The sequence below is a fragment of the Halichoerus grypus genome, chromosome 6 (assembly GCF_964656455.1).
Source record: "Halichoerus grypus chromosome 6, mHalGry1.hap1.1, whole genome shotgun sequence".
Taxonomy (NCBI): Eukaryota; Metazoa; Chordata; class Mammalia; order Carnivora; family Phocidae; genus Halichoerus; species Halichoerus grypus.
Genome location: NC_135717.1, coordinates 109,796,731 through 109,824,104, shown reverse-complemented (window position 1 = coordinate 109,824,104; position 27,374 = coordinate 109,796,731). Strand labels below are relative to the sequence as shown.

At 36.7% G+C, this 27,374-nt stretch overlaps 1 protein-coding gene across 10 annotated transcripts in view; it reads right to left on the bottom strand.

The window, feature by feature from the left end:
• PPHLN1 (periphilin 1) overlaps nucleotides 1-27,374 on the bottom strand; it is a 153,573-nt gene that overhangs the window by 30,629 nt on the left and 95,570 nt on the right. For all 10 annotated transcript variants that reach the window (XM_036065612.2, XM_036065619.2, XM_036065610.2 and 7 more), the window contains one exon: nucleotides 15,938-16,078. In XM_036065612.2, coding sequence (XP_035921505.2) covers nucleotides 15,938-16,078 — 141 coding nt within the window. The remainder of the gene's footprint in view (nucleotides 1-15,937; nucleotides 16,079-27,374) is intronic.

Genomic DNA, 27,374 nt, shown 5'->3' with positions numbered 1-27,374 from the left:
TACACTAGAAACTATTTAATCATTGTTCTTGGGTAGAAGAAAATGATCTTTGGTGGAAGTTGGAGACATAAGAAGCAATGAAAATTTTAGGGGTGCCTGGATGGCTCAATCATTAAACGTATGCCTTCGGCTCAGGTCACGATCCCAGGGTCCTGGGCTCCCTGCTCGGCGGGAAGCCTGCCCCTCCCTCTCCCACTCCCCCTGCTTGTGTTCCCTCTCTCGCTGTGTCTCTCTCTGTCAAATAAATAAATAAAATCTTAAAAAAAAAAAAAAAAAAAAGAAGCAATGAAAAATTTTAAAAGGGTAAATATTTATTTTATATTTTTTAAAGATTTTATTTATTTATTTATTTATTTTTATTTTTTAATTTTTTTTAAAGATTTTATTTATTTATTTGACAGAGAGAGACAGCCAGAGAGGGAACACAAGCAGGGGGAGCGGGAAAGCGAGAAGCAGGCTTCTGCCGAGCAGGGAGCCCGATGCGGGGCTCGATCCCAGGACCCTGAGATCATGACCTGAGCTGAAGGCAGTTGCTTAACCAACTGAACCACCCAGGCGCCCCAAGATTTTATTTATTTAATTGGCAGAGAGAGAGAGACAGCAAGAGAGGTAACACAAGCAGGAGGAGTGGGAGAGGGAGAAGCAGGCTTCCCACCGAGCAGGGAGCCTGATGCGGGGCTGGATCCCAGGACCCTGGGATCATGACCTGAGCTGAAGGCAGTCGCTTAACCAACTGAGCCACCCAGGTGCCCCTAAAAAGGGTAAATATTTCAATAAGCCTAAATGAATATTAACTGCAAAGGAGACTGTTAGTATCTCGTGGGGTTTAAAATATATATGGAAGTAAAACACACTGTAATAGGTCAATCAAGAGGAAGTTCAATGGAGTTAAAATGCTCTAAAGTGCCTACATTGATCATCAAGAAGTTAAAAATACTAGTGTATGTTAGACTTCAGTAAATCAGGAATGCATGGTGTAAAACAGTGTATAACTAGCAAGAAAAAAATAGTGTATCACTATTGGTGTATGGAAATGAATGGTAATTTTCAAAATCCCAAAGATGGAAAAAAGGAGAGAAAAAGGACTACAGAATAGGAAGAATAACTAAGCACAGATGTATCAGTAACTACATTAAATATAAATGGACCAGATGATCCAAGTAAAGACATATTTTATCCAAATGGATGAAAAAACAAACTCAACTATATGCTGCTTATAAGAAAAATAACTTAAATACAAGAATACAGAACAGCTGAAAGCAAGGTGACAAAAAGATACCACACAAAAACTTAGATAAATATGAGGCAGTATTAGAGATGAAGAAAACTACTTCAGAAAGATATAATTGTAAATTCATATGCACTTTATATAATAGTCTCAAAAGGAATAAAAACATTTAAAAGAGATACATGAACGCACAAACATTTGAAGGTTTTAATACAACTCTTTCAGAAACTGTTAAGACAAGCAAACAAAACCAATAAGGACATGGAGGATTTATTTTACTTATTCATTTGAGAGAGACAGAGCACAAGCAGGTGGAGAGGCAGGGAGAGAAGGAGAAGCAGACTCCCCCCTGAGCTGGGAGCCCGACATGGGGCTTGATCCCAGGACCCTGGGATCATGACCTGAGTCGAAGGCAGATGCTTAACCATCTGAGCCACCCAGGTGCCCCAGATATGGAGGATTTAATACAATAAATTTTACCTAATTGTCATACTAATAAAACAATGCCCTCAACAAATACAAAATACACCTTCAAGTATATAGAATACTTACAAAAAGTGACTATGTGTTGGCCCACAATGGAAGTCACAACAAATTTCATAAGACTCAAATCCTAAAAAGTATGTTTTCTACTACAGTGGTTTTGAATTAGAAATTAAAAAAAAAAAAAAAAAAACAACTACAAAATCTCCTGTGTTTGGAAATTTCAAAATATTCTAAACTCTAAGAAGAAATCCCAAAAAAATATTCTAAACTGAATGACAATAAAAATAACATCAACTTCTGGAAGATGCAACTAAAGACCTATTGAGAGGGAATTTATAGGTTAAAAGAAAAGCTACAAATCAATCAGTACCTAGCTCAAGAGTTTTTTTTTCAAAAAGAGCAATTAAACCCAAAAAAGTAGAAGGAAAGAAAATAATATAGAATTCAATGAAATATAAAATACAAAACAGGAAAGAAATGAATAAAACCAAAAGTTGATTCTTTGAAAAAGACTTATTAAGACTGGTAACTTTAGGTAACACTGATCATGGGAGATGTAGCAGCCAACTCCCAAGATAGCCTGCAGTGGTCCCCATCTCCTGTTATTTTCATCCTTGTGTAATACCTTCCTATTGAGTGTTAGCTAGGCTTAGTGACTACTTCTAACGAATAGACCAAGGTGGAAGTGAACGGATGGTATGTGACTTGGAGAACAGACCAAAAAAGGCAGCAAAGCATTGTTCCTTTTCTCTCTCTTGGGACTCTAGCTCTGGGGAGGTCATGTCATGAGAAGCCTTGTGGAGAGGTCCACATGGCGAGGAAGTAAAACTCATACCAACAGCCACATGAGTGGGCTCGGAAGTGAATCTTCCAACTCCAGTCACATGTTCAGAGACTACAGCCTTCGTTATCAGTTTGATAGAAACCTCTTGAGAAATCCTGAGCCATGATCCCAAGCCAGGATCCCAACAGGCTTTATTTGTTGTATCTGAGAAATTGAGAAACTGATTCTAAGATTTCTACATAAGTTCATAGCGCCAAGTACAGGTACTCTTGAAAAACAACAAGGAAAGACAACTTGCTCTACTGGATATCAAGACTTACTATAAAGCTATGGTAACAAAGACAGCATGGTATTATTGCAAAGATCAAGAGACCAACGGCAGAGAAGAGTCCCGAAACAGATTCACATATATATATATATATATATATATATATATATATATATGGACACTTGATTTATTACATAGGTGTCAATGCAGAGCAGTGAAGAACACATGGTCTTTCCAATAAATGGTTCCAGGTCAAAGGAAAGTCCATATGGGAAAAGAAAAATGAAACCTGGATCTCTGACATATATTTAATATACATAAAATAATTTTCAGATGGATTGTGACTCAATGTGAGAGACAAAACAAAGAATCTTCTTGAAGGTAATAAAAGCTATCTTAAATAGGAGACAAATAACAGTAATAAAGAAAAAGACTAAAAAGTCTGGACTACATTAAAAGTAAGGATTTTTGTTCCTCCAAAAGTATCAAAAGAATGAAAAAACAAGCCACAACGTGGGAAAAGATATTTGCAACACGTATAACTAGCAAAGGGCTTGTATTTAGAATATATAAAGAACTCTGCAGATCAATTAAAAAAGAACAAAAACAATTTCATAGGAAAACAGACAAGAATCTCAACAGGTACTTTCTAAAAGAGGTGCCAATAACCATATGAAAAAGTCCTCAGCATCATCAGTAATCAGGGAAATGCAAATTAAAAGCATAAGGAGCTCTATTATATGTTAACACTATCAGTGAATCTCACAGAGGGTATAAAGGGACTCCTGGGGTGCTGGTAATATTCTACTTCTTGATCTGAATGGTATTTTTTTTTTTAAAGATTTTATTTATTTAAGACAGAGATAGAACACACACAAGTGCGGGGGTGGGGGGCCGGAGGGGAGCGGGAACAGGAGAAGCAGACTATCCGCTGAGCAGGGAGCCTGACAGAGGGCTCGATCCCAGAACCCTGAGATCACGACCTGAGCCCAAGGCAGACGCATAACCGACTGAGCCACCCAGGCACTCCAATTTGAGTGGTAGTTTTCAGAAGTGTTTGCTTTGTGAGAAATCACTCAGGTTAACAAATATGTTTTGAATACTTCTTTCTGTATACTTTGAATACTTCTTTCTGTATATGTTATACATCATTAAAGTGCTTTTTTTTAAAAAGTAGAGCACAATACAAGCATAGCAGAATTTAGCATGGCTGATCTTCAGCTAACCAGAAATGATGTTGAAGTAAGTGCTCATTTGCCCCAAAGTCCAATAACTGAGGGATTAGAAATCTTAAAATTCAGCTCTGAGGCTGACAAAAAATCCTACAAATAATATCCCAGCTAACTGAAGTAAACAAGTATTCTAAACAGAACTGCCCAATTTCCTCTAATAGTTTTTTAAAAAACAAAATAAAACAAGAGGAAAAATAAGGGGGGGACGACAACAAAACAGATTATGTCTCCAGTGAACCAGATACTAAAAATCATCATTTTATTTCTCATGTTTAATTTCAAGTTACCCTTAAGTAGATTTTTTAGTTAAGATTTTCTTAGTGCAACTTTGAAAATGTCTTGTATAAATGAACTGAGAATATCAACTAACTCACGCTGGTATCTGCACATGAATGTATAAGACAGATAAGCTGATTATACAATATCTGAATTAAACAACAGTTAAGAGAAGACAGCAGATGTCACAGAAGGGATCACATCTTAAAAATGAAAAATGACAAATAAAGGGAAAATATGAGAATAATTTATGTTTCAGAAATGCCGAAGGGAAGCAGGGAATTTTAAAGAGAAGGAAACATTTATTTTCTTATGGTACTTCTTATATCTATAAAAATAGACTGGAACCAGTGAGATAAAAGAAAAAGCCAAATGGAAAATGTAAAAGAGAAATTACAAAGTCCCCCCCGCCAACAAATATTTCATGGTATAATTATTTTTACAATTCATTTTGAATGAATGGAGGGAAAAAGGAAAAAAAAAAAAAAAAAGCAGAAGCATAAGGATAAAAGGTTTAACAACCCAAATCCTGACAATGATAAGAAAACAGCCTCTCAGAGTTAAACTTCTATAGATTTGCTCTGAAATATTCCTAAGAAATAATTTGCTAGTCAAAATTCCAAAGCTGCAAAGAAACAGGCAAAGTAATTCTTAATACTACCATGACATCTGTATAGTGATTTTCAATATACAAGGGGCTTTCACATAGAGTGCTTTGTTGGTTCTGTGGGACAGCATGTAATTAACCCCATTTAACAAATGAGGAAAAGGGCTCTGAAGTTAAAACACTAAGTGGAAACATCCAGTGTTTACTATGCCATACCACTTACAAATGTCATTTAAAGTAAATACTCAGACGTGTCAACTTACAGCAGGAGAACTGAATAGCAAGGGACAATAATTTGGAACCACTAGAGAAAATCCTTACCTAGCAGTTGTTGACAGTGGTCAAGGAAGAAAGGTGAGAGAATGAAGCTTGTGCTCGAGCTTATGTCACAGGGAACAACTATATCGGAAATGCTTTATAACTGGGTACATTTTAAGTGATGACATCCCCAGGGATAAGGTCCAAGATGGCCTCATCTCTTCTGGTACTTAAAACATATTAAATATGGTTCTTACCAGGCTTGGTATCTGTATTGTCCAAATCTTCTATTTTATGTAAAAATAATATAACAGGGTCAATAATCTTCATATTTACAGGTTTATATTAGGTATAAAATAACTAACTTACTTTTCAATGTAAAGACTGAGATGCTTGGTTTTAACATTTCAAGCATGATACAAATTACCTTATGAGATAACTTTCAGATGAAACTTCCTTAAAACGAAAACTTTATATACTTGTTCTTCAGCAGTAAGTTTCTGGAATAAGACCAGATTTTGACAAACTATAACTTTCAAAACCCTTGAAATATGGACAAAATAAAGGATTTATCTTTAATGTGTTTTGAGAATAAGAAATTTTTCAGGGGTAAATCTTATGCGAGTATATTTTACTAAATCTATATATGTAAAGTCTGAACAAGTGGTTGGTAATAATGGATTGTTAGATACAGTAGGGTAGACTTGATGTCTAGACAAGATAGCGGTGAGAGCTGCACTTTTAAGAAGTTTGTTACTTGCTCTGATAAAAAGGGAAACAAAGAATGTTTCTATTATGTAAGGTTAGTGTGAAATGTTTAGATCACGCATATACAATAGAGCTGCCGCTGCTTTGAAAACAATTTCATTCTAATCCATTATGTGTTAAAAGCTGATTTTTTTTCCATGTCCCTAACTCTAGTTAACATTTCAGGAAGATGGTACATTTGATTAATCTTCTACCCATTTTAATTTAAAAGTAAAACAAAAATATCCTATTATATATTGAGAGAGAAGGAGCAACAACTAGTGAGAGTGTTGGGAATCATCAGGCTATATCGACAGGGACTGAAACTAGACACTGTAAAAAAGAGAAGAGCCACAGATTGAGCACTGATTAAATGTGACATTCACTGAAGAAAATATTTTCTTCACAACTCATTAGCTCGAAAACACTAATTACTGATTGATGCATAGCAACAGTATATCTGAGCAACAGTATATCTGAGTTTAAAAAAAAAAAGTTTTACTATAAGAACCTGTGTCCTTATTAAGAGGTAAAAAAAACAAAAAACAAAAAAAACACCTAAAAATTCTATACCTGAATCTGAAATTAGCTACATACAACAGTGTGTGCAGAAGCAGCAATATTTAGCTTTCAGTTTTAAATGATGGAGATTAAGAAGGGATCTAAGATTACTCAGTCTAACTTCTTTATTTTGAGGAAAAAGTTTGGAAAAGCTAGTTAGTAGCCCATACGGTCACAAGATAATGGTTAACATGTAGAATTCAAATTAAAATAAAAATTATATATTAAGTAGATTGATCTAGATTTACAGTAAAACCTTATTAACCTATAAGTTTAACAACCTAGACAGGCAACAAAATGATTCCTGAAGTGGATTTTTTTTTTTTTTAAACTAACTGGAGGGGCGCCTGGGTGGCTCAGTCGTCGAGCATCTGTCTTCGGCTCAGGTCATGATCCCGGGGTCCTGAGATCGAGTCCCACATCAGGCTCCCTGCTCGGCGGGAAGCCTGTTTCTCCCTCTCCCACTCTCCCTGCTTATGTTCCTGCTCTCGCTGTCTCTCTCTCTGTCAAATAAATAAAATCTTAAAAAAAACCCACAAAACTAAATGGAGTAAGGAAAGGATTCCCATCTATAATTTAACTATATGAGTAAAAATATAAAGATAAATATATAATCTACCCTTCATTTAACAGAGAGACTTACTTCAAGGTAGAAATATCAGCATTTTCATAAAACGTTAGGACAGTGTTAGGATAGATAGTATTCTGAAATAGTCAAAGAGGTTTTAAAAAATGAATTTGCCTTAATGATACTTTTAAATTTTTTTCCTAGTTATTATTCACCAAATAAGAGAAAGAAGAAATGGACATTTCCCCCCTACAAATTATAATTTTTTATGATTTAAGAAATATCATGAATAATGCATTTAAAGAACACTTTCAGGCACATCCCTTCAACTGTATTCATTGAGATTCCATAAATTCTATCTACTAATAAAAATTTTTGAGAAAGGTTGACAATGATTGGTACAAGCAAGAAATGAAGATTCTCTCTGTAATCTCATATATTCCAGTTATTCTTAAACTTGGCTTGCCATGAGAATCACAAGAGGTGTTTTAAAACATACAGATTTCAGAATACATGGACTCAGGAATTTGATCACCAGGCACTCTGGTGATCTCTTACGGCATCATTGAATCCGACACAGCACTTCACAAGACACAAACACAGGCATCTGATAACCACAACTAAACCAACTCCCCTCCAAAACTGCTCATCTTAAATGTAATACTTGTATATTTTAAAAATACATACACACTTTTTTTTAAATAAAGGTGGAGAAATCAGAGGAATTCTATTTTATTTTTTTTTATTTTTTTAAAGATTTTATTTATTTATTTGAGAGAGAGAATGAGATAGAGAGAGCATGAGAGGGGGGAGGGTCAGAGGGAGAAGCAGACTCCCTGCTGAGCAGGGAGCCCGATGTGGGACTCGATCCCAGGAATCCAGGATCATGACCTGAGCCGAAGGCAGTCGCTTAACCAACTGAGCTACCCAGGCGCCCAGGAATTCTATTTTAAAACACGGCTCCACCCATCTATGAAAAACCTACAGGGGCGCCTGGGTGGCTCAGTCGTTGAGCATCTGCCTTCGGCTCAGGTCATGATCTCAGGGTCCTGGGATCGAGCCCCGCATCTGGCTCCCTGCTCAGCGGGAAGCCGGCTTCTCCCTCTCCCACTCTCCCTGCTTGTGTTCCTAGTCTCGCTGTGTCTCTCTCTGTCAAATAAATAAATAAAAATCTTTAAAAAAAAAAAAAAAAAGAAAAACCTATAGCGAATATCATTCTCAATGGGGAAAAACTGAGAGCTTTCCCCCTAAGGTCAGGAACGTGGCAGGGATGTCCACTATCACCACTGCTATTCAACATAGTATTAGAAGTCCTAGCCACAGCAATCAGACAACAAAAAGAAATCAAAGGCATCCGAATCGGCAAAGAAGAAGTCAAACTCTCACTCTTTGCAGATGATATGATACTTTATGTGGAAAATCCAAAAGACTCCACCCCAAAACTGCTAGAACTCACACAGGAATTCAGTAAAGTGGCAAGATATAAAATCAATGCACAGAAGTCAGTGGCATTCCTATACACCAACAACAAGACAGAAGAAAGAGAAATTAAGGAGTCGATCCCATTTACAATTGCACCCAAAACCTTAAGATACCTAGGAATAAATCTAATCAAAGAGGCAAAGGATCTGTACTCAGAAAACTATAAAATACTCATGAAAGAAATTGAGGAAGACACAAAGAAATGGAAAAACGTTCCATGCTCATGGATTGGAAGAACAAATATTGTGAAGATGTCAATGCTACCTAGAGCAATCTACACATTCAATGCAATCCCCAGCAAAATACCATCCACTTTTTTCAAAGAAATGGAACAAATAATCCTAAAATTTGTATGGAACCAGAAAAGACCCCGAATAGCCAGAGGAATGTTGAAAAAGAAAAGCAAAGCTCGTGGCATCACAATTCTGGACTTCCAGCTCTATTACAAAGCTGTCATACTGTCAAGACAGTATGGTACTGGCACAAAAACAGACACATAGATCAATGGAAGCAAACAGAGAGCCCAGGAGCCCAGAAATGGACCCTCAACTCTATGGTCAACTCATCTTCGACAAAGCAGGAAAGAATGTCCAATGGAAAAAAGACAGTCTCTTCAACAAATGGTGTTGGGAAAACTGGACAGCCACATGCAGAAAAATGAAACTGGACCATTTCCTTACACCACACACAAAAATAGACTCCAAATGGTTGAAAGACCTCAATGTGAGACAGGAGTCCATCAAAATCCTAAAGGAGAACACAGGCAGCAACCTCTTTGACCTCAGCCGCAGCAACCTCTTCCTAGAAACATCGCCAAAGGCAAGGGAAGGAAGGGCAAAAATGAACTACTGGGACTTCATCAAGATAAAAAGCTTTTGCAAAGCAAAGGAAACAGTCAACAAAACCAAAAGACAACCGACAGAATGGGAGAAGATATTTGCAAAGGACATATCAGACAAAGGGCTAGTATCCAAAATCTATAAAGAACTTATCAAACTCAACACCCAAAGAACAAAGAATCCAATCAAGAAATGGGCAGAAGACATGAACAGACATTTTTCCAAAGAAGACATCCAAATGGCCAACAACACATGAAAAAGTGCTCGACATCGCTCGGCATCAGGGAAATCCAAATCAAAACCTCAATGAGATACCACCTCACACCAGTCAGAATGGCTAAAATTAACAAGTCAGGAAACGACAGATGTTGGCGGGGATGCGGAGAAAGGGGAACCCTCCTACACTGTTGGTGGGAATGCAAGCTGGTGCAGCCACTCTGGAAAACAGTATGGAGGTTCCTCAAAAAGTTGAAAATAGAGCTACTATATGATCCAGCAATTGCACTGCTGGGTATTTACCCCAAAGATACAAAAGTAGGGATCCGAAGGGGTACGTGCACCCCGATGTTTATAGCAGCAATGTCCATAATAGCCAAACTGTGGAAAGAGCCAAGATGTCCATCGACAGATGAATGGATAAAGAAGATGTGGTATATATATATACAATGGAATATTATGCAGCCATCAAAAGGAACGAGATCTTGCCATTTGCAACGACGTGGATGGAACTGGAGGGTATTATGCTGAGCGAAATAAGTCAAACAGAGAAAGACATGCATCATATGACCTCACTGATATGAGGAATTCTTAATCTCAGGAAACAAACTGAGGGTTGCTGGAGTGGGGGTGGGGTGGGAGGAATGGGGTGACTGGGTGACACTGGGGAGGGTATGTGCTCTGGTAAGCACTGTGAATTGTGCAGGACTGTTGAATCTCAGATCTGTACCTCTGAAACAAATAACGCAATATATGTTAAGAAAATAAAAAAAAGAAGAAGATAGCAGGAGGGGAAGAATGAAGGGGGGGGGAATCGGAGGGGGAGATGAACCAAGAGAGACGATGGACTCTGAAAAACAAACTGAGGGTTCTAGAAGGGAGGGGGGTGGGAGGATGGGTTAGCCTGGTGATGGGTATTAAAGAGGGCACGTTCTGCATGGAGCACTGGGTGTTATGCACAAACAAGGAATCATGGAACACTACATCTAAAACTAATGATGTAATGTATGGTGATTAACATAACAATAAAAAAGATTTAAAAGAAAAAAAAACATGGCTTCACAAGTTATTATAAATATCTACTAATAGGGGACTAATATACACTGATATAAAATGGATACATTGAACAGGGTACATGGTAAACCACCACTTGTATTTAAAGAAAAAATATGGAGACACACGTACCAACTCTTATCTCTACTCATCAGAATCAATCATGATCCTGATGTATGTGTGTATATACATACAAAGTATGTACACACACATAAATAATATATATAAACTGCGTATACACATACATATGTATGTTACATAGTCTATATGCTGGGGAAAGAAACTGGGCAGCTAAGAATTACGAAGGAAACTTGTTTTTCACTGCATAATCTTTTGTGTCCTTTGAAATTTATGCTTATATATGTTACTACTTAAGATACAGCCTTAACGGATTGGCTGGAGGGTATTTAACATAAACCAAATCAAATCACACGATTTTGAGACATGATCATGTACTGTCAGTATAATCAACTGTTCTGAAAAAGACTCATAAATACTTGTTGCACGTGATATTTACAGTGTTAGAACTGTCAAAACTCATCCAACTAAATATTTAAGATCTATGCATTTTATCGCACATTAATTATACATCAATTAAAAATACATAAGATAAAACTTCTTTAGTTTACATAAGGTGGTAACAGTTCTCAAGCTTTTAGCATATTAGAAATAGAAAATAAAATATTAGCATATTTTAGCATATTAGAAAACTCTAGAAGAACTTAAGAAAAAACAATTACCTCCTTCTAATTCCTTATTCCAAATATGGTCCACAGAACAGGACAATCAGCATCACCAAGGAACATGTTAGAAATTCTGATCTCAAGCCCCATCCCAGATCTACAGAGTCAGAAAGTGTACTTTAACAAGATCCCCAAATGATTTCTGTGCATATTAAAACTTGAGAAGCTCTGATAACCTATTTACCAGAAGAGTTATGGTAGAAATCCAAGAAGCTCTACTTTTAAAAAGCTCCACAGATATATAACAAAGGTAGAGAGAGAATCACAATATAAGTACTGTGCTTTGAGGGTGAAGAGATGGAAAGTTCTTTCTTCAAGACTATTAGTTTGCATAGCAAAAAATCCTAATAAACAGCAGTTACTCACCATCTTTAGTAGTGTTTCATTACGTAACTGCTTCTCTTCTACCTGTATCTGTAGGTGCATTTTAGCCACCCTGACATTCATAGTTGTACAATCTACTAGGCAGAACATGCATATGCATATTATATATATCTACTCCATCCCAGTTCTACTCAGATTATCTGATTCCATCTGAAGAAAGACGATAGATAGAAAACTCTAATCCAGATCTTGCCAGTGGGCAATTACAAAGAGATTTTAAAATATCATTAGATGCCAGACGTCCAAAAAACAGAGGATCTCATTGACAGGCTATGTTTAAGCACAATTTTAACAAAGTATGAGGTTAAATATGAAAAAGGTTCCAAACAGTTAATGTAAATATTACCTTATCCCCAGAGATGCAACAGAGGGAAGAAGGGTTATGTAATAATAACAGATTTCAATTTGTGTGGTTTGTTCAAAGTGACAGTTTGTTAAAAGATTCCTCACTGATAAAATAGCAAGTAGTGGGATTCACTTTCAAATCAAATAATTCAGTAATAAAGGTATGTGAGGAGTTGTGAGATATTACAACCAAGGGATTAATGCCAAACACCTGAAATAGATTATGAATCACCTATACTTTTGTAGGCTATCTAGGTATTACTTATAATGACAGGAGAAATTCTGAAATCTCCCTCTCTAAGCTAAGAAGCTAAGAACCTCGAAAAATATTCCGATAAGTGAATGTAAAAGTGGCCCAAATTGGGTAAACCTGGGGAAATGAGGGTAAAAGAAGATATACCATAGGATCTAAAACATGAGGCTAAATGTGCTATGGCAACAGAATGGATCATCTCCACTAAAGGATATTCAGGTATAAGCGGGATGATTCAAATGATCTCTAGCAACACAATAGTCTGAGATGCAACCTGATGTCTTCTGGCTCAAGGATTTTAGACTGTGGTTCTCCGCCATATTTGACTATAAAATGGGGAGCTTTTTCAAAAAGCATCTACATTTCCAACCCTATCAAAATTCTTATATGGGCAGTGATGAGATGGCAATAATGTAGCAAAAAACATGAATCTGCCCTCTCACTGAAGTGATTCAGATACAAACTACTTCCATATGTATGCTCTTAAACATCAAATAGCCACTTTGTGGGCACATTGAATTAAACCAAATTTTGGCCTAGAGAGATTAAGTTTATTTTATATTGCAATACTGCCACAAGTTAATGATTTCCTTAGGATTCAAGGGCTGAAGAATCTAACTTATAGAAACCCTAAAAAAATTATATATTACAAGATATCTGAACATACTGCACTTGATGTAACGGAGAGAAAAAGCAGCTTTGGCATTATACCAATATTTACATTTCTATATTATTCTAAGCTTGAATTGTTGGCCTCATTTATGTGGGCTTTTTTGGGTTATTATTCATTTTTTTAAATCATGAAATATTTCAAGCATGTGGAAAAATATAAAGAATAATTACTGGACAGCTGTGTAACTACCATCTGGCTTTCTCAAGCCTTTACATTATTCCTATCCATTTGGCATTTAATCTCTAAAAATAAAATGTGCAAAAGTTGAAAACAGAGAAAATGACGGGAAAATCCCCTTAAAACTTTTTCATTTTCAAAAGTCACTATAACTTTTAGACACAAATTTATAAAATAATTATATATGATTATTTACTAGCTTTCTGACATCTTGGGGGTTTTTGTTTTGATTTTCTTGCCAATATATGAAAACCAAAGTGCTCTTTTAAAAAGAGAGTACAGTAACATTATTAAGTACAATAATTTATTTTTAACATTTAAGATTATTTAACATTATTAACTTTTCTATTTTATAACACTTCTAACAACTGTCTTTACTTCTCTAGTCATATCAGAATACAGTAATGTCCTTTTAGATTTAGTTTTCTTTCTTTAGGTCATCTGTCTTTACTGTAATAATCTCAATATTCTTTAGTGTCAGATTTTTCATGTGTTTTTGAACAATGGGAAAATGAAAACAGAAATCTGGTCATATTTACAGGTCAAACATGTATGGATGTCTATAGAGTACTACAAAAAACTAATTCCATACTAGGTAATTTTATGTTTATACTGCTAGGCTGAACATCTGACTGGTAGCTCATTTTTCAAGATCAAATAAATCAACTCTGAATAATAACAAGAGCAGATACAAATATTAATAAATGACAACAAAATTCCCCTACCCTGCTATTTCAGTCAGATTTTTCTACCAGTTATATTCTTAAGAGAGCCTCTCCTTTAAAGAACTGTTTAGGTGGAAAAGAAAAATAATATTAAATCATTCATTCAGTAAACTCTTACCAAGCACTTACTATGAAGTGCTGGGCTTAGGCACTGTGTTAGGTCGTCAGGTTAAAATGCAGTCTCTGACTGAAAGTGACTCGGGCTATTCAGAGGTTACTTCTAGGTTTATGACTCCACCCACCATCTATAGAAAATATTTCCTTTGAGTCTCCTACATGCCGATCACTATATTAGGTAATGGAGATAAACTAATAAACAAAACATAGTCACTGCTCTCATGAAGCTTCCATTACGATGAGGGGAGACAAACAAGCAAATAAAAGCATGTGTCAAGTGGTTTAAAAAAAAAACAACAACAAGCGCTACTAAGAAAAATAAGAGTAAAAGGACAAAAGGGCAGTAATTCTACATAGTGTAATGATATTCATATCCATGTTGAAAATACATCTAAGGAGCAAACCTTCTATTTACGTTCTCAATTAACTGATATCTTTTAAGGCACCAATCACCTTCATATCACCAAATTAAACACGATTTTCTCACTCTTCATTTTCCTTCTATTCTTCCAGGCATCTGACACTGCTCGCCACCTCCAGTTTGAAACTCTAGTGGCTTACATAACAAATCTCCTATCCAGATTATCTGGATTCTTATCTGGGGTGGCATCAATATGAACTGTAAAATGACAACAGGATTTAATTAAGATGATCACCTATCCAACCATGGCAAATAGGTTTTAACTGATGTGAAACTGGAAAGCACCCTGAGAAAAGATTTAACTTTATTCTTATTTTCCAATAGGTTTTAGAAGACTATATAACAATATGACCTTTACTCAAAGCACTGGTGAGTAACAACATCAAAAACAACTGTATACACTGAGTAACGTACAGAATTGTTGAATCACTATAATGTATACCTAAAACTAACATAACACTGTATGTTAATTATACTGGGGAAAAAAACACACTTGTACTGCATGTTACATGTTATACAACCCTGTCAAATTTTATTTACTTCATTTAATCCTCTAAAGTGATAATACACTATGAGGCAGGTAATATTTACATGTTAAAAACATTTTAAATTTTGCTAAGCATAATGATCACATGTGAGGATTTAAGAGAAAATGGTTTTAAATCTTAATAGGGAAGACAAAGCCTCTAAGCTTAATCCATTCAAAAATTGTATTTCAGGGGTGCCTGGGTGGCTCAGTCGTTAAGCTCCTGCCTTCGGCTCAGGTCATGATCCCAGGGTCCTGGGATCGAGCCCCGCATCGGGCTCCCTGCTCGGCGGGAAGCCTGCTTCTCCCTCTCCCACTCCCTCCCCCTCTGCTTGTGTTTCCTCTTTCACTGTGTCTCTCTCTGTCAAATAAATAAATAAAAATCTTTAAAAAAAAAAAATTGTATTTCATACTATAGTAAAATACAGCTAGAAGGTTCTGACCTATAAATATTCCTTAAGCAATCTATTTAATCTATTAAAAACAAGATCCGAACTTTTCAGAATGACATCATTAAAATTAAACCTATGTACTTATCCTTTACTTTTTCATTATTTGAAAAATGCTTAAAAGTATAATGAAAAACATAACCATCTGTAATCCCAATATTCTAAAATAACATCTACTAATATTTTGGTATATTTAACATTTCTTTCAGCCCATCCCTGTTGATTTTAATAATTTAAAATTGCTTCATACTATCAAGCATATTGATATTCTCTAAAAAAAGAGTTTGCTTTTTATTTAAAAAATTAAAAAGTAAACAGGAATAGGGGACCAAACTGATCAATATTACTGTGAAATCAAGTCAAACAATTTTTATAATATTTTACATTCTAATTTCAGAGTAACGAGTGAAAAAAAAAAACAAAATGAAATACACATATTCAATAAATACTTACTCTAACTACCACATGCAAAGTGACAGGAACAAAAGATTATGTACTTAAAGAAGATTAAATTCTCACCTGTTCAATCTCTTTGGTTTTTGATGCTATTGCTTTAGAGCGACTGTTTAGTTGACTGTCTTCAAATAATTCTATGCCATCTGTTGCATTTGACTCAGGTTCCTCTGGCTGCTCAATAAACAATGGTGCCGTGGATCCTGCCTTTAAGAAAAATCAGAAATCTTTAATTACATATAGCACTTAAGATGACGGTGTATAGGCACTAATTGGCACAATATATCAAGAGAAAGTGCTAAATTCAACCAGTTTTAAGAAAACACTTTCAATTTCGCCAGGCATAATGAGCATATGTGAGGAGGACCAAAGAGGAAATGACTGCTACTTTTTAAATTTTAGGTAAGACAAAGCGTCTAAGCTTATACCATTCCAAAATTATATTTCACACTATATTAAGATACAGCTAGAAGGTTTTGTCCAATAACTATTCGTTAAGCAATCTATTTAAGAAACACTGAAGAGAAAAAGCCTAATTGGAAGTGAGAGGTATGGGCACACATAAGCATATTAAAAAAAGAACATGGAAAAGGGTCTACTTTCAGAAGTTAAAAATACCTTGCTCCTGTAGCATAAAAATTTATTGAAATCACTGAAAAGAAAAATCCCCAAAGCAATAATAATCACTTCTATTTCACAGCAACCATTCATTAAATACATAATCCCACAAAAAGCTCACAGCTGACTACTGTACTTTCCAAAAACACTTTTGTGGAAGAGATAAAACTAAAAAAAAAAAAATGAGGGAAAACAATTATTTAACTATACTCATTTGTTTATTCAAAAATTTACTGTGGGGACGCCTGGGTGGCTCAGTTGGTTATGCATCTGACTTCGGATCAGGTCATGATCTCAGGGTCCTGGGATGGGGCCCTGTGTCAGGCTCTCTGCTCAGTGGGGAGTCTGCTTCGCCCTCTCCCACTCCCCCTGCTTGTGTTCCCTCTCTTGCTGTGTCTCTCTCTCTCAAATAAATAAATAAATAAAATGGTTTAAAAAAATTCACTGTGTGACATTTATAGCAGCATTATCTAATGATAGCCAAATTATGGAAACAGCCCAAGTGCCCATCGACTAACTAATAGATAAGGAAGATGTGGTGTGTACATGCACACACACACACACAGGAATATTACTCACCCATCAAAAAGAATGAAGTATTCCCATATGCAATGACATGGATGGAGCTAGAGTGTATTATGCTAAGTGAAATAAGTCAGTCAGAGAAAGACAAATGCCATATGATTTCACTCATATGTAGAATTTAAGAAACAAAACAAATGAGCAAAGGGAAAAAAAAGAGAAACCAAGAAGACGACTCTTAACTATAGAGAACAAACTGATGGTTACCAGAGGGGAGGTGAGTGGAGGAATGGGTTAAACAAGTAAGGGAGATTAAGGAGGGCATTTGTTGTGGTGAGGACTAGGTGTTGTATTGAAGTACTGAATTACTATATTGTACACCTGAAACTAATATTACATTGTAGGTTAATTAGCTGGAATTTGAATAAAAACAAAAAAATTTACTGTGTAACAGAGAGAGGAAGATGGCATCATAGTAGGAGGACCCTAGGCTTATCTCAACCCACAAATTCAGCTAGGTAACTATCATCCTAAATACTCCAAAACTCAACATGAAGATTAGCAGAACAAACTCTACAATTAAAGGTAGAGAAGAGGCCATCCTGAAGAAAGTAGGAAGGGCAGAGACATGGCTTGGGAGAGAAAAAATGGATGGTGACTGCTGCGGGAGTGGAGAAGGGTGGGAGACAGACTAACACCCAAGGGAGTGCCGGGAGAAAACGAATCTTGCAGAGCAATTGGCTTGGAAAGTGAGAGGGGATGAATTCCACTGAGTTCTTACAACTAGTGGGGCCTAAAACCTGGAATTCTAAAGGTCAGTGGGCTTAGCTCAGGGAAAGCCCGGAGGCATTGGGGCTGCTCTTGAAGAGAAGGCAGGGCAAACAGCCCTCATACATACAGAGTAAAAACAGTGATCTGAAGAGTACCTGGGGCACACAATGGGGAGGTTATTCCCACATCTTGGGAGTGTGTCCCAGAGAGGCAGTGTTCACAGAGAGAACCCTCCAGGAACAAAGGAACATGCAGCCACCATTTCCTTCTCCAGCCCCTCAACATAAGCACAGAGCCAGCCACCTGTGGGAACCAGTGCAGTGTCAACACTCCCTATTTAACTTGCTTACACCAAGGCCCAATCCCGCCCACCCCCCAACACACACACACTCTGGTGGAACTGCCCTTTCTAGTCACCCTTGCCTCAGTTCCAGCATGGCACCCTTGCCATTAGACTGGCCCAAACCTTTGCCCACATCCTGTCTCCCGACCCACGAGTTCTGCAGAGCTCATTTCTGGCTGCAGTGGTGACAGGTCTCATTTCACAAGCACTCCAGAGCACATCAGGTTAAAACACACCACATTCAGGCCAGGAACTAAACATTGCCCACAAGAGGCAAAGAGAGCCTCTGCAGAGGACTGGCCTGAAGAATAGAGAGGCCAGGAAAAAACAGCGTAGCACACACAGCACACACTGGAGAGGCTCCTGGAAGCGCCAGGCCCTGGGGAACAGGGGACACAACACAGCAGGGCACTGTAAGACCTCTTCTTCATAAGGCCATTACCGTCAAGAACAGAAGACACAACTGACTTTCCTAACACACAGCAACAGACACAGAGACAGACAAAATGAGAAGACAGAGAAATGTGTCCCAAATAAAAGAACAGGACAAGGTCATGGCCAGAGATCTAAGCAAAACAGGTAAGTAACATGCCCAATGGACTATTTAAAGCAATGATCTTAAGGATACTCACTGGACTTGAGAAGGGAATGGAAGACATCAGTAAGACCCTTAACACAGAGATAAAAAAAAAAAAGAAACAATCAGAGATGAAGAGTGCAATAAGCGAGATATGACTGATGCAATGAATAGCAGGCTGGAAGAAGCAGAGGAATGAATTAATGACGTAGAAGACAGAGTAATGGAAAGTAAGCAAGAAGAACAAAAGAGAGAAAAAAGAACTATGCAAAGCAAGAACAGCCTTAGGGAAATCAGTGACTCCATCAAACATAAAAACATTCACATTATAGGAGTCCCAAAAGAAGGAGAGAGAGAAAATGGGGCAAAAAAATTATTTGAAGAGGTAATAGCTGGAAACTTCCTTAATGTGTAGAAGGAAACAGGTATTTAGATCCAGGAGGCACAAACCCCAACAAAATCAACAAAAGCAGATCCACACCAAGACATGTTATAAAAAAATGGCAAAATGTACCAATAAAGAAAAAATTTAAAAGCAGCAGGACAAAAGAAGACAGTTACATACAAGGGAAACCCCATAAGGCTATGGGGGGTTTTTTCAGCAGAAACTTTCCAAGCTAGGAGGGAGTGGCATGATATATATATAAAGTGCTGAATGGGACAAATCCAGAGCCAAGAATACTCTATCCAGCAAGACTGTCATTCAGAAGAGGAGAGATAAAGAGTTTCCTGGACAGGGACGCCTGGGTGGCTCAGTCGTTAAGCATCTGCCTTCGGCTCAGGTCATGATCCCAGAGTCCTGGGATCGAGTCCCGCATCGGGTTCCTTGCTCGGTGAGGAGCCTGCTTCTCTCTCTCCCTCTGCTGCTCCCCCCACTTGTGCTCTCTCTCTCTCTGACAAATAAATAAATAAAAATCTTTAAAAAAAAAAAAAAGAGTTTCCTGGACAAACGAAAACTAAAGGAGTTCATGACCACCAAGCCAGCCCTGAATAAAATATTAAAGGGGACTCTTTGAGTGGGAAGGAAGACCAAAAGTGACAGTATGAAGGAAGGAAACACAAACGTAGTAAAAATGAGTATTTTGTAGAATATCAATCAAGGAACTCACAAAATAAAAGGATGTAAAATATGATAACATATACCTAAAACATGAGGAGGAGTAAAGAATGGGTTCAAACTTAAACAACCGTTGGCTTAATATAGACTGCTATATGCAGAAGATGTTATATTCAAACCTAATGATACCAACAAAAAGTACTAATAAATATGCAAAGAATAAAGAGAAAAAAATTCACGTATATCACTAAAGAAAACCAGCAAAACCATGAGAAAGAAAAGATCAGAGAAAATCTTCAGAAACAACCACAAAACAGGTAGTAAAATGGCATTAAATACAAATCTATCGATAATTACTTTGAATGTAAATGCAGTGTAAATCAACAGACACAGTAACAGAATGGATAAGAAAACAAGATTCATCTATATGCTGCTTACAAGAGACTCACTTTAGACCTAAATACACTTGTAGATCGAAAGGAAGGGAATGGAGAAACATTTATCATGCAAATGGATGTCAAAAGAAAGCCAGATTATATCAATATAATCAATATTTATATCAGCCCAAATAGACTTTAAAACAAAGACTATAACAAGAGACTAAAAATGATACTATACAATTATAAAGGGGACAATCCAACGAGAAGATATAACAATTGTAAATATTTATGCACATGGGAGTACCCAAATACATAAAACAGTTAATAACAAACATAAAGGAACTAATCGGTAATAACACCATAATAGTAGGGGACTTTACCACCCAACCTACATCAATAGACAGATAATCTAAAGAGAAAATCAACAAGGAAACAATGGCTTTGAATGACACACTGGACGAGATGGATTTAACAGATATATTCAGAACATTCCATCCTAAAAGAGCAGAATACACATTCTTTTCAAGTGCAGCTGGAACATTCTCCAGAATAAATCAATACCAGCCTACAAAAGAAGCCTCAACAAACTCAAAAGGATAAGAGTCATACCATGCATCTATTTTTGACTACAATGCTATAAAACTAGAAGTCAACCACAAGAAAAAAATCTGGAAAGAACACAAATACATGGAGGTTAAATAACATGCTACTAAACAATGAATGGGTCAAGCAGGAAATAAAATAAATAAAAAAGTACAGAGAGACAAATGAAAATGAAAACACAATAGTTCAAAAGCTTTGGGATGCAGCAAAAGCAGTTCTAAGAGGGAAGTATATAACAATACAGGCCTACCTCATGAAACAGATCTCAAACAACTTAATCTTACACCTAAAGAAGCTAGAAAGCGGTGCCTGGGTGGCTCTGTCATTAAGCGTCTGCCTTCGGCTCAGGTCAAGCCCCACATCGGATTCCCTGTTCTGCGGGAAGCCTGCTTCTCCCTCTCCTACTCCCCCTGCTTGTGTTCCCTCTCTTGCTGTGTCTCTGTCAAATAAATAAAATCTTAAAAAAAAGAAAGAAGCTAGAAAAAGAACAACAAACAAAACCTAAAACCAGCAGAAGGAAATAATAAAGATTCTAGCAGAAATAAATGATATGGAAACCAAAGAAGCAATAGAACAATGAAACCAGCTGTTTAAAAAAAAAAAAAATCAATGAAATTGATAAACCTCTAGCCAGACTTATCAAGAAAAGAAAGGACCCAAATAAATAAAATCACAAATGAGAGAAGAGAAACAACAACTAACGCGGAAATACAATTATAAGAGAATATTATGAAAAAGTATATGCCAACAAATTATACAACCTAGAAGAAATGGATAAATTCCTAGAAATGTACAACCTACCAAAACTGAAGCAGTAAGAAATAGAAAATTTGAACAGACCAATTACCAACAAAGAAATGAACTCTGTAAATAAAAAATCCCAACAGAAGTCCAGGACCAAATGACTACACAGGTGAATTCTACCAAATATTTAAAGAAGAGTTAATACCTACTCTTCTCAAACTATTCCAAAAAAAAAAATACAAAAGGAAGGAAAATTTCCAAATTCATTCTACAAGACCAGCATTGCCCGGATACCAAAACCAGATAAAGATACCACAAAAAAAAAAGAGAACTACAAGGCCAACATCGCTCATGAACATAGATGCAAAAAATCCTCAACAAAATACTAGCAAATCAAATCCAACAATAGATTTAAAAAAATAATTCACCATGATCAAGTAGAATTTATTCCTGGGTTGTAGGAGTGGTTCAGTATTTGCAAATGAAACAACATGATACATCACATTAATAGGGCAAAGGACAAGAACCATATGATCATATTAATATGCACAGATAAAGCATTTGACAAAGTACAGCATCCATTCATGATAAAAACCCTCCACAAGGTAGGCTTACAGGGAACATACCTCAACATAATAAAGGCCATATATGAAAAACTCATAGCTAACATCATCCTTAATGTGGAAAAACTGAGAGCTTTTCCTCTAAGGTCAGGAACAAGACAAGGATGTCCACTCTCACCACTTTTATTCAACATAGCACTGGAAGTTCTAGCCACAGCAATTAGACAACAAAAAGAAATTAAAAGGCATCCAAATTGGTAAGGGAGAAATAAAACTTCAACTCTTTGCAAGTGACGTGATACTACATATAGAAAACTTGAAAGACTTCACCAAAAAAACTGCTAGAACTGCTAAATGAATTCAGTAAAGTCACAGGATACAAAATCAATGTCCAAAAATCTGTTCTATTCTCATACACCAATAATGAAGCAACAGAAAGAGAAATGAAGAAAACAATCCCATTTACAACTGCATAGAAACAATAAGAGACCTAGGAACAAACCTAACCAAAGAGGTGAAAGACCTATACTCTGAAAACTATGAAACACTGAAGAAACTGAAGATAACACAAATGGAAACACATTCCATGCTCATGGATTGCAATAACAAATATTGTTAAAATGTCTATATTACCCAAAGCAATTTACAGATTTAATGCAATCCCTATCAAAATACCAACAGCATTTTTCACAGAACTAGAACAAACAATCCTAAAATTTGTATGGAACCACAAAAAGCCCCAAATAACCAAAGCAACCTTGAAAAAGAAAAGCAAAGCTGGAGGCATCTCAATTCCAGACTTCAAGTTATATTACAAAGCTGCAGTAATCAAAACAGTATGGTACTGGTACAAAACAGACATATAGATCAATGGAACACACTAGAAAACTCAAGAAATGAACCCACAATTACATGATCAATTTATCTTCAACAAAGCAGGAAAGAATATCCAATGGGAAAAAGACTCTTCAACAAATGGTGGTGGGGAAACTGGACAGTAACATGCAAAAGAATGAACTGTACCTCTTCCTTATACACAAAAGTAATTTCAAAATGGATTAAAGACCAGGGCACCTGGGTGGCTCAGTTGTTAAGCGTCTGCCTTCGGCTCAGGTCATGATCCTGCGGTCCTAGGATCGAGCCCCACATCGGGCTCCCTGCTCAGCAGGAAGCCTGCTTCTCCCTCTCCCACTCCCCCAGCTTGTGTTCCCTCTCTCGCTATCTCTCTCTGTCAAATAAATAAATAAAAATCTTTTTTAAAAAATGGATTAAAGACCTTATTGTGAAGACCTGAGACCATAAAAATCCTAGAAGACTGCACAGATAGTAACTCTCTGATGTCGGATGTAGCAAGTTTTTTCTAAATAGGACCCCTGAGGCAAGGGAAATAAAAGCAAAAATAAACTAATGGGATGATATCAAAATTAAAAGTTTCTGCACAGCAAAGGAAACAATCAACAAAACTAAAAGGCAAACTACTGAATGGGAGAAGATACTTGCAAATGACCTATCTGATAAAGGATTAGCATTCAAAACATATAAAGAACTGATACAACTCAACACCCCAAAAACAAATAACCCAAATAAAAAATGGGCAAAGGACATGAACAGATGTTTCCCCAAAGACGATATCCAGATGGCCAATAGACACATGAAAAGATGCTGAACATCACTCATTATCGGGGAAATGCAAATCAAAACTACAATGCAGTATCACCTTAAACCTGTCAGAATGGCTAATATCAAAAACATAAAAAACAACAGGTGCTGGTGAGGATGTGGAGCAAAAGGGATACTCATGTACTGTTGGTGGGAATGAAAACTGGTCCAGCCATTGTGGAAAATGGTATGAAGATTCCTAAAAAAGTTAAAAATAAAACAACCTTACAATCCAGCAATTGCACTACTGGGTATTTACCCAAAGAATACAAAAACACAAATTCAAAGGGACACATGCCCCCTATATTTATAGTAGCATTATTTACAATAGCCAAGATATGGAAGCTGCCCAAGTGTCCACAGATTGATGATAGAAGATGTGGTATATACATGCAATGGAATATTATTCAGCCATAAATAAGAATGAAATCTTGCCATGTGCAACAACAAGGATAGAGCTAGAGAGTATAATGCTAAGCAAAGTCAATCCAAGAAAGACAAATAGCATATGATTTCACTCATATGTAGAATTTAAGAAACAAAACAAGTGGGCAAAGGGGGGAAAAAAAAGAGACAAAGCAAGTAACAAACTCTTAACTATAGAGAACAAACACTTAACAGAGGAGAGGTGGGTGGGGGGGAGATGCGTTAAATAGATGATGGGGATTAAGGAGTATACTTGTCATGATGAACACCAAATGACATATGAAATTGTTCAATCACTATATTGTACACCTGAAACTAATAAAACACTGTAAGTAAACTAACTGGAATTAAAATAAAAACTTTTTAAATTTTTTTTTTAATTTACTATATGACAAATGCCAAGCACTGCTCCAGGAACAATGGATACATCAATGAACAAAACAGATCAAAGTTCTTGCCTCCATCCATGTAACTTGCAGTAAGCAATTACTTACAGTAACTGTAAAGTTTGAGCTCACATATTCTACTGTTGCATATGTTAGGTGGGGGGAGATTAGAGGAAATACGAAACCTGTACTTTACAAATTTATTTTGAAAACTGGATTTTTAAAAAATAAAGCAGGGGCGCCTGGGTGGCTCAGTCGTTAAGCGTCTGCCTTCGGCTCAGGTCATGATCCCAGGGTCCTGGGATGGAGCCCCGCATCGGGCTCCCTGCTACGCGGGAAGCCTGCCTCTCCCTCTCCCACTCCCCCTGCTTGTGTTCCCTCTCTCACTGTCTCTCTCTCTGTCAAATAAATAAATAAAATCTTAAAAAAAAAAAAAAATTAAAAAAAATAAAGTAGTGACAAAAAGCAGCAGATTTACAGAAGTCACAAGATATATACTAATGAATGGTAATTTTCACTAGTAAAAGCAGTGGCACAACTCCTAGTGTATGGGGACTGTATTCTGCCACAACTTCTTTATAGAGTAATCTGGCAGCATTTATTAAAATTTAGTACACGTCCCTTTCACCCAGCAATTTCACCTCTAGTAACTTAATATACAGATACAGACATGGACAACAGAGACTAACATATGGCTGCCACTGACAGCAAATGATTGAAAACAACCTAAATGTCCATCATCAGGACAAATAAATTACCCAGTATGTAGAACCATGGGATACTAAGAAATCATCTGAAAGAATGACAGTCTATATCTGTTGTATAATGTACCCTAATTTTTCTCCTGGCACATCCTGGAGATCGTTTTCTATCAGTATACTGCCAATTGTGTTAAAAAAGAAACAGGGAAGGTAAGTATGTGTATGCATACATTTATGCATATAGACACACTCAAACTATCTCTTTAAGGATACTATCTATAGTGGGGGAAATGGTGGGAAAAAAAAGTTGTCTCAATAGGGATAACTTCAAAGTAAGGAGTAGGATGGATGGGAGATGCTACATACTTTAATGACATTTGAATTTTTGAAATGTACATTATAATCTACTTTTTTTAAAACTTGGTTTTCACAAGTCTGAGTTATAAGTTTTAAGGGATTTAAAATGAAAACACATGAATCACTTAAGGAAGAAAGGGTTGGAAATCAGGGAAGATGTCACTATAGGAAGCATCAGAAATCTGTCTCCCAATGTAAACAACAACTGCACTGGCAAACTTTGACTGATGTAACTATTTTGGAACTCTGGACTCTCCTGAAGGCTGGTAACATCCAGCGGAGGACACGGATGGTAAATTGAGGTTTATTTCAGCTCTCAGCACAATAGCAGATACCCATCCCCACCCTCAGCCACTTGGTAGGCAGGTACCTGTGTTCCTGCAGCAGTTTGCACATAGCTTACAGGAGCCAGGCTGGGCAAAAAGGGGCCCGTCTCCCAAATATCAAGAATCTGTGCTCTGATCACTGACGGCTGCTTGTGATCACAAAGGGGTAGACAGCCATTGTTGTTATATCTCCTACTATTGTTGCAAGCCCCTCCCATTATGACTCCTGAGAATTTAGGAGCTGGTACCGTTTTTTCCTTCGTTTTTAACTTCTTCCCTTTTTGAAAGCTAGATGTTAAGATTAGGACATTAAAACAAAACAAAACAACAACAACAACAACAAACTGCTTATATGGGGAAAGTAAGAAAGTGACTGTGCGTTCCAAGACTCAAAAAAGACCTGAGAAGACCTTAAATTTACACCTAGGCTTATCCTCAGCACACAGACACCATACAACAATACAAAAGGGGGGGTATCTAATTTCCAGAATTACCAGTTATTAAATTCAAATGCACAGTTCAACAAAAAAAATCACAAGGCATAAAAAGAAACAGGAAAGTAAGGCCCCTTTGAAGGAAAAAAATAAACCAATATAAATTGTCTCTGAGGAAGACCTAATGGTAGGTCTACCAGAAAAAAAACTTTAAAACTACTGTCTCAAATTGCCCAAAGAACTAGAGAATGATGTGAAAAAAGCCAAGAAAATGATATGTGAACAAAATTGAAATACCAATGAAGACACAGAAAACCTAAAAAAGAAACCTCAAAGAAATTACAAAGCTGGAAAGTACAATAACTGAAATGAAAATTTTGCTAAAGGGATTCAAAGGCAGATGTGAGTAGGCAGAAGAAAGAATCAGGGAACTTGAAGACAGAAAAATGAAAATTATGGAGTCTGAGAAAGAAAATGAAAAAAGATTGAAGAAAAGTGAACACAGCCTAAGGAATCTGTTGGGACACCAGCAAGTGGGCCAACATATGCATTGTGGGAGTCCTAGAAGAGAGAAAGCAGCAAAAACTATTTGAATAACTAATGGCTAAAAACCTTCCAAATTTGATGGAAGACTTGAATATAAAAATCCAAGAAGCTCAACAAAACCTAAGTAAGATGAACTCAAAGACGCTCACACGAAAATACATTACAATCAAATTTTCAAATGACAAAGTAAAAGAGAATCTTGAAAGCAGTGAAAAGCAAACATCAGATACAAGGGAAGTTCACTAATATTAGCAGATTTCTCATCAGAAACTCTGGAGGCAAGATTACAGTAGGCCCATAATCAAAGTATGGTTGACCCTGAACAACATGGTAATTGGGGGGGGGGGGGGGGGGGAGACAACCACCCACACAATCAAAGTCCACGTATGACTTTTGACTCTCCAAAATCTGAATAGTCTTCTATTAATCAGATGCCTTAATGATAACACAATTACCACATACTCTGTATAGTATATGTATTATATGCTGT